The sequence below is a fragment of the Schistosoma haematobium genome, chromosome 7, assembly GCF_000699445.3.
Source record: "Schistosoma haematobium chromosome 7, whole genome shotgun sequence".
Lineage (NCBI taxonomy): Eukaryota > Metazoa > Platyhelminthes > Trematoda > Strigeidida > Schistosomatidae > Schistosoma > Schistosoma haematobium.
In genome coordinates this window covers 1249087-1261288 of record NC_067202.1, presented here as the reverse complement: position 1 = coordinate 1261288, position 12202 = coordinate 1249087, and the positions used below count along the sequence as shown (strand labels likewise).

General features: G+C 35.0%; 2 protein-coding genes across 6 annotated transcripts in view; both read right to left on the bottom strand.

Annotated features, from left to right (window-relative positions):
• Positions 1–4050, bottom strand: part of ACTR3_2 (Actin- protein 3) — a gene marked incomplete at its 5' end in the record, with an annotated part of 59339 nt that extends 55289 nt beyond the window's left edge. Inside the window, 3 exons of one of the 3 annotated variants that reach the window (XM_051217774.1) lie at positions 1527–1608; positions 1903–2030; positions 4014–4045. In XM_051217774.1, coding sequence (XP_051064198.1) covers positions 1527–1604 — 78 coding nt within the window. Of the gene's footprint in view, positions 1–1526; positions 1609–1902; positions 2031–4013 lie in introns of all 3 variants that reach the window. The other 2 variants (XM_051217777.1, XM_051217775.1) reach the window with 2 other exon arrangements.
• Positions 4051–7479: 3429 nt separating this feature from the next.
• ACTR3_1 (Actin- protein 3) lies at positions 7480–12202 on the bottom strand. Of its 3 annotated transcripts, XM_051217771.1 has the most exons (7): positions 12070–12202; positions 11908–12032; positions 11782–11876; positions 11518–11744; positions 10236–10310; positions 9176–9293; positions 7480–7856 (listed from the first exon to the last, which is right to left on the bottom strand). In XM_051217771.1, exons 1-7 carry the CDS (start codon positions 12121–12123, stop codon positions 7552–7554), a joined length of 999 nt encoding a protein of 332 aa, XP_051064194.1. In that variant the 5' UTR covers positions 12124–12202; the 3' UTR covers positions 7480–7551. The 3 variants fall into 3 exon arrangements, with proteins under 3 accessions (XP_051064194.1, XP_051064196.1, XP_051064195.1); XM_051217773.1 differs by having other exon boundaries at positions 11782–12032; positions 12070–12171; XM_051217772.1 differs by lacking the exons at positions 9176–9293; positions 10236–10310; positions 11518–11744 and having other exon boundaries at positions 11782–12032.

Here is a 12202-nt window from a genome sequence, read left to right as displayed (position 1 = left end):
GCATTCCATGTACCTAAATTGATGGTTGCTCTGGTTGTTAGAAAAGGCATCAGACTCGTGACTTCCAAAGGAACTGGGCATTCACCGTGAGGCGTCATAACTCTTCTAAATGAAGACCTGACTCTCAGGGCAGAGTTTAAAAGGTTTGAATAATTTTTTTCTGGTTAGCGTTTTGTTAGCGGGTTATTTTCCTACGGGATGGGGTCGCTAACTCCATGCTCAACCCTCCTCCTTTATCCGAGCTTGGGACCGACAGCAGCTCAAGTAGGGCTCCAGGAGGACTCTCACAATAAATTTTAATAATCCTTCTCAGATTTAATTAATATTCTTAAGATGAGAGTCTCATGCGAAGTTACTACGCTATGAAATGAATTCGTCCGGATAACCATTGGACAGTTATTTCGTCCCTTTATGGGGCTCATCAATAATAAGAATTTAGATTAGATACAAATAGTTCTCTAGACCACCACTGAAAGCCTGAAATCACTGGACGACCGTTTCGTCCCAGTATGGAACTACTCGGTAATGCATATTCACGACCCCACGCCGAAAGAACTTTAACCGAGGAATTTCGGTCTCGCGCGCGAACGCTTAACCTCCAGTTCACTGAAACGGCATCGAACGGTGTAATTGTCTAACTTCAACCAATCCATGATCATACGCAAACATTCACCTATTGTCTGATCGTGGATGCGCGCTGATGAGGAGTCCCATACTATGACAAAACAACCATCGAATGCTTTCAGGTTTTTATTGGTGTTCTAGTTTAGACTGACTCATGAATTCAGCTATTCAAATCACTAAAATCCCAACAAACCTTCATTCTAATAACAAACAGTTCTGTTATATAAATAAGAAAGAATGTATATAACATGATTCACTCTTCTGTTGTAACATTGAAAGTCAATGTTCGCTAAGTTGATTCATCCACTTTTAAAGTAACTATGGTTACTAAGATGATAACCACTTGTCTAATGTCATCAAAAGACAATACTCTAATTAGACTCTTATTGATTATTTCTAACCAAGAAATATTCAGTGGATTACTTATATGAAAAATATACATTAAACTTCTCAATAAGGCTTTGATGTATTAGATTTAACTCCACCTGTGGCTCTACTAAGGGCTACTGTTGGTCCAAAGCCCGAGTAAAGATGAAGAATTGGGTATGGGGTCAATAATCTCACCCCATAGAAAACAACTTTGCTAAAATAATGCTAAATAGAATAAAAAAATTAAACCATTCAAACTCTGCCCCTAGGAGTTGAATGACGGATTATAATGTATCATGATGAAATCCAAGATTCTTCAAAAGTCACCAGGCCAGCGCTCCTTCTAACAACCAGAGAAATATGGAACGTCCGGCTAATGTTGGATACCGGAAGGACAACTTAGCAACTGGAAATAACTGAAAAAGGATTACTTAGAACAAAGTTGGATGAAGAATGTTGGTAAGTAGCCTATGCTCCTCCATGAAGGGTAAGAAGGGTAGGTAAGTCAGTAAGTAAGTGATTATAAAACTTACATTTTTCCCAAAGAAACTTTCTTGACACAAATCATGTTTCGGCGTTAATGAATAATTGTGTTTTTGTACAGTTTTCATTTATCTAAAATAAATGAAAAAATTTTTTTTCATTAGTTGATATCATGAACCAATTAAAGTTAGATCACCATGGAAAACCTGGAAGTACTGGATGACCGTTTCGTCCTATTGTGAGATTCCTCAATGGCAATTCGCCTCCACGATCCCGTTTTTCAATAGTCGAATTTAAATAAAAGTATCATAATTTTAACTATTTTCAAATGAACATTGAGTGGAAGAAAATGTTGTTCCGTTTTGGCTTCATTTGGGTGTTACATAATATAGAAGTTATTGCAATGTGTTATTGATACTTACTTACTTAATTTGTTTAATCTGGTTGACGTGCATCTCTTAGCAGCAAGTTTCTTTTACAGGATAAAGTTACCGACCCCATGCCCAACCTCTTTCCTTTACCCGGGTTTGGGACCGGCAGTAATTCTAGAAGAGCTACAGTTGAAGTTATGTGTTGATGATATACTGTTATTATATTATAAAACGTAAATCACTTATTGTATGATACTTTACAACGAATAAAATGAAGTTAGACATTAACACCGTTTGATGCCGGCTCAGTGGTCTCGCCTGGCGCGAGACTGATAGGCTCTGGGTTCGAACCTTGTGGGGCGCAGGATCATGGATGCGCACCGCTGGGGAGTCCCATACTAGGACGAAACGGCCATCCAGTGCTTCCAGATTTCCCATGGTGGTCTAGCTTCAATTGACTCATGATCTCAACCAGTGAAACTTCTAAAATCTCCACAAAGCCCTTTCTGATAAAATGAAACCGTTGATTAGTTCACATGATTCTATTAGATTGACTGTGATAAATCTACTGACGGAACGCTTGATTCAGTTTTCTTAGCTCTTCTAGTAACCCCCCCCAGGTTAAATCCATACAATTGAAATGTGAGATGAAAGGTGCGAAATATGGAAAGAACACTTTAACTCAAGGTTAGTATATGTGTAGAAAATCAAGAGCAGTTATAGCATTTCAGATGGATTTGGGCTTCTGGAAAATTCTGGAACCATTTCAAATATAATAGAAGGATAGATATGACACATGACTCTTTACTTTCTAGATGTTTTCGAGAATCTTCTGTTAAGTGTTAATCGGATAAAATGTTTCTCAGTGTGTTCGGAGTCCCTTTGGGTTTTTTTCGATAAAAGATTCTGGGTCTCCTTATATTGTAACTTGTGGCTTTTTTTCTTATTGATCGGACCAATGATGTACAAAATCCCTACAAGCAATCTGAAGTCCTTATCGGTCCTGCTTCCCTCCCCTAGCCCTGCCAGTTTGAGTCCAGAACATCAATCTCAGCCTCCGTGATATAAATCACGTATTTCAGCTATACTGGGTTTATATACATCAACCAAGGAGACCACATTGTACCATAAAATAGGAAACAACATTTGTACATGATTTAGCCAAATGTGACTGGGGATAATGGAGAGTGTACTTATTCAACTGAGCACAGCCTAAGAACTATATGATAACGGTCAATAGGTCAAAATATATGTATGGTATGTTGAGACTATAATATATGGATGAATCAATCAGATTTAGGATAACAGGTCTCGGATTTTGGCGCAAAATTCACTTATTCATTTGGCTAAATAGAGTTTTAGCATCATAACTGATGTCAGTTCATGATGAAAACCCTAAATCCAGTTCTCAACCTTAATCATAATTCTAAGTCTTCATACTAATTTATAACCGTCATTTAAACCTTAATAAATAGGTGGGTATTCTCAAGATCACTTTAGCTTTGCTCAAAAGTTGTCCATAAATTATCATTTCACCTATAGTATTAGTCAACAAATAGATCCTAACACTCATCAGACTCATAACTAATAGGAAAAGACCTCATGTATAGAATCTTGATATTTTAAGTAATATATATTGACTAAATGAACAATTGAATTATAAGCAAAGATGAACAGTGGCTAGCAGTGGAATCCAGGAGGCATGTTTTGTCCTATTCAGGACTCGTCACTTAGAGTTGATATTCACTCTGCGACTTGAACCCAGTACCTTTTGTACCTTCAAATCCCATCACATTATTCACTTAGCTACAGGGGCTTCCTGATAGCCACTTGCTTGTGTAATAGGATGAAGTTTAAATTCACTTGGTGCTGTTTTACTTGAATCTTCCCCAATTGATGTTTACTATTGCAATTGATCAGTTTCTTATTGATATATGTGCATCCTTTGCGTATTACATCGACATTATCTTTCATCACAAACATCATAAGCAAAGATACAAAATGCCTACCAGTATACACAATATTATCAATAAGAGACGGATCAATGACAATCCTAAGTATCATTTGGGAAGATACAAACAAGACATATTTATCAATAAGCTACAATGATGCTTATTTCATATAACATTGAATAGATTTCATCGAATAAGTTTTTTATCAACTTACCATAGAAACAATTGAAAATTGTTACACTACTTGTTTTACTCTTATACTATGATTAGTATATATATATATATACATAGATATGTATCAATATACAATAAATACTATTGTGCATGGATAAATCAGATCAATCAATAAATTTGAGGAGGGTCATTTTGTTGTTCTCAAATAGACGAAGCTCCTTTCTGGTGTGTGTGTGTGTGCATGTGTGTTTCCGAGTAGTCATAAATGATTTGACAATAAAAAGAAGAAGAAAAAAACCCACAACTTTGTTTTACATATTTGGGTGTGCTTACAAATTTTCTGCATTATAGGTATGTACAAGTGTGTGTGTTTGTGTGTTTGTGTGTGTGTGTGTGTGTGTGTGTAAGTGTATGTACTTAGGCACGTATATACAAGTTCATGTATTACACCAACTTATTATGTCATATGTTTATCTTGTGTTCTTTTATTTCCACATACTTTACTGAGAGAAATTTGATTGATGTAAGAGTAATATGTGAAACCATGTGATAAGATTATGGTCGGTGTATGCTACTGATATCGATAAATCTAAGTAGTATATATCATCATCAATTGAAAGTGAAATGCCTGGCGATGGAAGTTTAAGAAGATCGAAGCGAATGAGAACGTGAACAAACAATGGTTGGTATAGAAATAAAGGAACAATGAAGTATGAGACAATGGATTGACATTTTACAGAATGAACTATTTACTGTATGGTTCACACATTGAGATATTTGGTTATCCTCATTTGTGTTTCTTATTCACTACAATGATCCCAAACATATTTTATAAATATAAGTATGAATATTAGCTAGCAGTGATATTCTGGATACCCATTTCGGTTGTTTTCGGATCCGTCAGATGGATGTGTTTGCATCCTAGAGTCTTAGCTCACTACAGGATTCGAACTTAGTATCTTTCTTTCCAAAAAACAAAACTCGTTATCTACTAAGCTACTCATTCCTTAGCTTATCCAATGGAAGAAATTTCATGATCGATATTCAATTCCTAATATTAACAATGAGACGTATTTTTATTGATTCATTTACTGCAACTATTCTTCCATTCCTTCCAATGTATTTGTCAAAGAATAGATAAAATAATAATGGAAAACATGAACAACTACTACAGTGTTTCCGTGGAGAAGATTTGTAGCTCAAATGAATGGTTATGATGAAGTTTTGTTCTCTGAGCTGAATGTTTTGATCTTGGAGCTTTCATAGTTCTTCTGAACGAAATCATTAGCACAAACTCCAGGTAGGAGTGAAGTGAAATCCCCTGTGTTATTGATATCACAAACTGATATAAGTTGAACATTTACTTAAAATCAAGAAGCACTGGACAGCTGTTTTGTTTATACTAATACGCATTCACGATAAAATGTGAACATTCGAGCTCAACTGCGTTGGATGTAAGATAGTTCCCGACTGAAAAGCAATGGAAGATGTTAGCGCGATACTGCAAATTGATTAAATTATGACATAAATTCCAATGATTTAGATGCAAAACTCTCACCACGAGAATTAGAGATCCCAAATTCTATCGCCATCTGGACCATAAATGTATGCCATTGAAAAATCTCAAACCGGGATAAAACATCTGTTCAATACTCTCCAGTCTTCACGGAGGACGCCAACCCAATCATACTTGATGGAGAATCTCTGGGAGAAGTCGGAACTTTCATGTACCTGGCTAGCATCATCAATTAACAAGGAGAATCTGAGGGAGATGTGAAGGCAAGGATTTGCAAAGTAAGGACGGCATCGTCACAATTGAAGAACATATGGAACTCAAAACAACTGTCAATCAATATCACAGTCAAAATCTCCAATACGATAGACAAGACAGTTCTGTTATACGCAGCAGAAACTTCGAGAACTACCACAACCATCATCAAAAATGTACAAGTATTTATAAATAATTGTCCACACAAGATACTCAATATCCGTCGGCTGGATACCACCAGCAACAGCCTACTGTGGGAAAGAATACATCAATTTTTAGATGATGAGGAAATTAGGGAACACGCTAAGTGTGAATCGGACAGGCATTACGGAAATCGTCAAACCGAATCACGAGGCAACCACTAACTTGGAACTTTTAAGGGAAATGGAAAAAAAGAGGGCTGAAAAAATACTGCACTCAGAATCGGAAGCAGACATGAAATGGATGAATAGCAATTGAAACTAACTTGAAAGGACTGCCCAGTACAGAGTTGGATGGAGAATGCTGATGAGTGGCCTATGCTTCTCCCCGATCTATAACAGGAGTAAGCAAGTAAGTATCTAAGCTCAAAAGTCTTCCATGGATCCCTAACTTAGGTAGATTTATGATATCAGTAATATTTACTGGATTCGATTAGGATATCTTGAAAATTATGTATTGATGTAAATGTAAGCACAATGAAGACTACAATCAATACACATTGTAGTGTCGGTTACTATGTAAAGTCCACATAGCTTATTTTGGCTTCCGAACAAGCCAATTAATTCATTCTTCTTGAGTAACATTTTTACCTTGTCACTTATTCACTTATCAATCTTGACTGTTTTCATCGGACCATATCTGTGTTCACACTTCTTATCCTATTCATCACATATCTCTAACTTATTTTTGTGTGACTATAATTATTGATTAACGCTTAACTATAAAGAGTTGGTTCACATATCTTCTCCGCTGCGTGCCACTTTGCTTCACTCTCTCCTCTTCACTTCGTTTCTCCACTTGTTTGTCTGGATCAACGATTGTATAGAAATATAGGTATTCGTAATCCATTCTCGTATTTGACTTATTTACTTCCGTTATTCACTCAACGCGGATTAAGCCGATGATTTTGCACGAGGATTAGTGACATGTGTATTTCTATAGCAATCCGAACATTTGCAGAAGCTTTTTAGTGAACGAGAACACACAAGTAGGAACAATCGAATGTATTCCAACACAATATTGCAGAACATCTTAGTAACATCTGAGAACCATACAGTTAAGTGTACTTCACTTGCAAAACATCATTCAATCGTCTCAGACATGATTGTTACTTCGTTTCCACACTAATCACTTTCTGTTCTCGTTCTCTTCTCTTCGATCTTTTTAACCTTCTGCCTCTAGACATTTCATTTTTGTTTAATATTACATACTACTTATATCTATCGATTTCAGTAGCACACATCAGCGTCATAAACAGATTATCTAGTTCAAATAAAAAGTATCTACAATGTATTCAACCATACATTTTCTGTAATTGAACAGTTTTAATCCATCATCATTCAGCTACAAGTTGAACTGATAGTCTAAGAAATGAACATATTAGATGACTAACGTATACATGAATACACTCATTAGTATGATGGTTTTTCTAAAGCTAGTTCATCTGGTTTTATAAAAATCACTTTAGACCTGTATAGTTCTATAATCTTTGAATTTTATGTAATACCTATAGCCTGAAAAAACAAAAACAAGAAAGGATAAGGGAAGCCTTTTATTCAAAATCATTCATCATGTATATTATCATAGAGAAAGACATCAGTAGTTCTTATTATACTTCTGTATTGTCGTCATCACCTTCATCATCATCCTCATCTTCCTGTTCTTCTTCTACCGTACCTTGAGGTTTTGGTACTTCATTTTCCACAGTTGATTTATTTTCAGTGATGTCATCATCATCTTTAGAATCGTCTGTTCGAATCACATCTTGTTGATCGACTTCACCATGTTCAGATCGGTCGATATCATTATCACCATTGGGTTCTGTTTGATTGTCGTTGTCACCATCATCATCTGTTTGCTTCACTTTAACTTTGTCCTCTTCAGATGTTTCTTGTGTTGGTTTTCCTTCGGAAGCTTTACATGAAAAAAGAGAATAGTTAAGAAGAACATCAATCTATAAATAATTGAAAATTATTCAATAAAATTTTTAAAGGTTAAATCATGAACTTATCTTAACTACGCCATCATTGAAAGCCAAAAAACACTGGAGAGCTGTTATATCTTGATTCAGGACTTCTAGATAGTGCATATCCACGATCAAGTTGAGAACATTCGACCTCGATTGCGAGTACCTAACCTTTAAACCAATGACTCACTATCTAGTGGTGTAAATGTGAAATTTCGATTAAACTACACATACTCTGGCTAATTCAGTTAATGAAAGCTTATAGCTATGTCAAAACAAATTCCAGTAACTATGCTACCTTATTTAAACAATGAAAGCATCATAACACATTCATTTTCTTTATTTTGAATAGTCAACGACCATTTTGGAATTTGTTACGCAGAATGAATCAGTTCACATTATTCCAATGCAAAATTATTCGATTTCAAAAAATGGAAATACCAGAAGTTTTACGAGTGCTCCATATCTCTCAATTTTGATGATTATACAAATTCCAGATCTTATTGTCGTGGTTTAACCTAAGTAATCGTACCTTGGGAGACCAAGGAGCACTGGATAACTATCGGGCTCTAGTATAGGGTTTCTGAAATATTTCCACTTATCCTCTAGGAATTAAGATCTCAAAGCGACCACAAACTTTTGATTCGGTGATGTCCAGTGGTTTGTACTTCTAATTTTAATTACAGAGACTTTCTATAAATGGGCACATTAGGCTATTGGTAGCATTCAACAGGAAACCGTGGGTCTAGATTTTCTGTTATTATGAGCTCATTAATAAGGCGTATCTGTCATCTTGAAAGAAATGATGCCACCTCTGGGTTTTAAATCCATACTGAAACTTGATCAGTAAGATCCTCTGCGCACTGAAGACTAGATCCGCATAATATTGGTCACTACTCATTGATCAATCTATTGTAGATGTGTAATCCTGTCATACATATGCATTCACTATTAATTTTATAGTGTAATTTGTAACCAAAGGTTAGTGTTATCCTGGTGTTCAGAATCCATTTATTGAAGAGCTTCCATTTACAACCAAGTAGTTTATTTGAGAACGCTCCATTGCTTGAAATGATAAGCTTTTATACTCTATTCTAGTTCAGTAGGGACAATTAAAGTTATACGGAGCCAAACAGATTAAGTGTTCATGTGCCAGTTTAATCGTTGGCTATTATTAAATATCATTATAGGTAATCGTATTAATATGATTACTATTCTATGTGACTTAATAAACATTGTTATAAGATCGCTTTCAAATGATAAGTACCTGTTCCTTTTAGATTTGTTAGGGAATGTTTTGCCTCTTCACTCAATGGTTCAATCATTGTTGCCTTCCATCGAGGAATTGTTTTACTTTCTTCTTCTTCTACTTTATCATCACTCAGCTAGAAATTGTGTTTGAAAGAGGACATATTATTATTAATGATAATCTTGGAAAAATTTATTTGCGAGAATCTGTTATCGGAATGTTATTGTTTGATAGTTAATTGACTGATATATATATAACTGAACGTGAAGGGAAAATGTATTGAATAGAAATTACACCTTATAAAACTCCACACAAAAGGTAATATAAGCCCATAGTAATCCACAGAAAGCTCTGTATCTAGTTTTTCGTACTAAACAAAAAGACACGTCTATGACTCGGTTTCTCTATCAAAACCTTTTGGTTGTGTTATACAGTGTTCTAATGAAGATTTGCACTTTTCTCAGACTAATGTATTTAAATAAGCACATCATAATATCTTAATCTACGTAGTGAATAGTAATACATTAGTTTTTTGAAAACTATAAGTATTTTGGTGTCCTACATGTGCATGAGTTAAGCAGTAGTAATACTGGAAATATGTTATAATCTAACTAGCCTATTGTACAGTCAGTAAGTCAGCTACAACGTTGAACCAGGTACATATATGCATCGGCCCAAGTTGACATACCTCATTAGCACAGCAAAATGAACATCGGATATATAGAACTAATTAATTAAGTGGTAGTAATATATAAAAGAAAGATTGCATATAAGAACATTGTCTTATATTTCCACTGACTGTTAAAGTATAATTAAAAAGTTGGAATGAACATTACTCTACACTTCATCAGATGAAATCAGTCATAAGTATAAAAAACATTTTGTGGAAGCTTTAGTTCAACTTCATTAAGGGGTTTTATGATTACTGTCTACTGAGTAACTAAGAATCAAAAAATCAACAATCTACCCACTTCAAGCTTTGTGTAGGAATACATTTCAATAAACGTATAATAAAACAATTAATGTACTATGTTGGTAATGTTAATAGTATTTTATGTCAAAGCGATATTTGACTTACTGCTGAGGTGGTTAAATATTCACCCATTTGCTGACAGCTTGAATTTTGAAAAATATATCTACCCTTACCAATAACCTAAATCAAAATAAATGGAATTCATATAGATTTAATGACTACGAAGTAATAAAATATTGGTTTATTCAAAAATATTTACAGAAACTATTTGTAGATATTTTTGTTTTGTATACTGCTAAGTGACAGATCACAAGTTGTTTCAATCGCATTTTCTAACTATGTGTCAGTAAAGTTCCAACAAATGAAACGCAACGCTTTTAAATTTCAACGTAATGTTTTTTTCTAGTAAAGTGTATGTTGGATGGACATTCTTCTCCTTTTTTAATCAGCCAAGTAATCGTTAAACACTTTAAAGTTATCAAGTTTTTCTATTAATTCAAGTGTTTCTGTTGGTGTACGAAACCAATAAATAAAGATAAATAAAACGCTGATATACAATTTGCACTGTATCACTCACTAAAACAAAACTAATTTGCTATAAAGTATTTGTGGTCAGATATAAGCAACCACACTGAAATATTCTTGTTTAGAAATTTCATCGGATTTCTGGTATAGGAGCAGTGACTTAATCGATGAGATTGAGAGTAACATATGAAATTGTCTTCTTCCAATCGTTAATTATATGTAATCAAGTGTGAGGGAGAATTTTATAGCTTAGTTTATTGGTTATAACTGTCAGTTATGGACTCATAGTTGTAAATGTATTCACGCAGCAAGTTGCTGATCAACTGGTGTTGAATACTACTTAGTTCGATTCATCCAGATCTGAGTGTTGATGTGATTTTAAATAAGCTCTAAAAATGGTATATTAATACATAATTTGATTTCGCTTTTGATTCAAATGAATTCTCGTCACCAGTTTCGGGTTTTCACTAAGCATCATCGGATTTGGTGCTTAGTTCCAACCACAACGCAGATGAGCATTCAGTGGACACGACAGTGACAGAACACTATCCAGATAGTGTTCTTATTTAAGCCGTCCGATCTGTACTTTCTCACTACCGACAAACCATGAAAAGTAAGAATTTCTGAAACATCTATTTGTTGGGTGGATGAAGAAATGCAAGTATAAACACGACTTATGTCTTTTAGTATTGGTACGTAACAGTCAGCGGTGATTATGATCCACGGTTTACAACCAAAACAAAAAGTGATTTAGTCTCCAACAAAAAATTCCTAGGCTTTTAATAGCTATAAGGTTTCGTATCTTAGGTAATAACATATATGTGGAGAGAAAATTGCTGACATGTGGCAATATATCCATTACCATTCCATCTTTCCAAGTCCCAATAAATCGGTGATGAGGATGAACTAATTCTCCATGACCGTCCATTTTACCAGCTTTCCAGTTTCCAATATATTGTAGTTTAGTTGAGGCGAATGTGTATGTACCTCTGCCATGTCTCAAATGATCTCTCCATTCCCCTTCATAAGTATCGCCATTAATATATGTATACTTCCCTTGGCCATATCGCAAGCCTTCGCTCCAGTTCCCTAGATAGAAACTAAGGCATTTTTAACTGCTACAAACCTTCGTAAGTCGAACCATCGGGGTAATAGAATGTTCCTTGGCCTTGTCTTTTGTTATCCTCGTACGTCCCATCATAACGTGCACCATTTTTGAATCTTTGAACCTTATATTTGAAATAAAAAATACCTATACACTCCCGATCCATTTCTTTTCCCGTTTTCATACATTCCTTCATATGTATCTCCATTCGGAAGTATCGCTTTACCGTAGCCATGACGTTCATCACGCTCATTCCGCCCTCCTTCATATTCCTAATATTTGTTTACGCCTCAAAAATAGTGAACTTACTCCTAAATACACTCCCTCCTCCTCTTCGATTTCTTCAGCTTCGTCGTCAGACATTTGAACTCCGGTATGTTGATAATCAAATGTTCACTAGAAGCTCACTATGACGACAGAGTTGTCTGATAACATTAAAAAA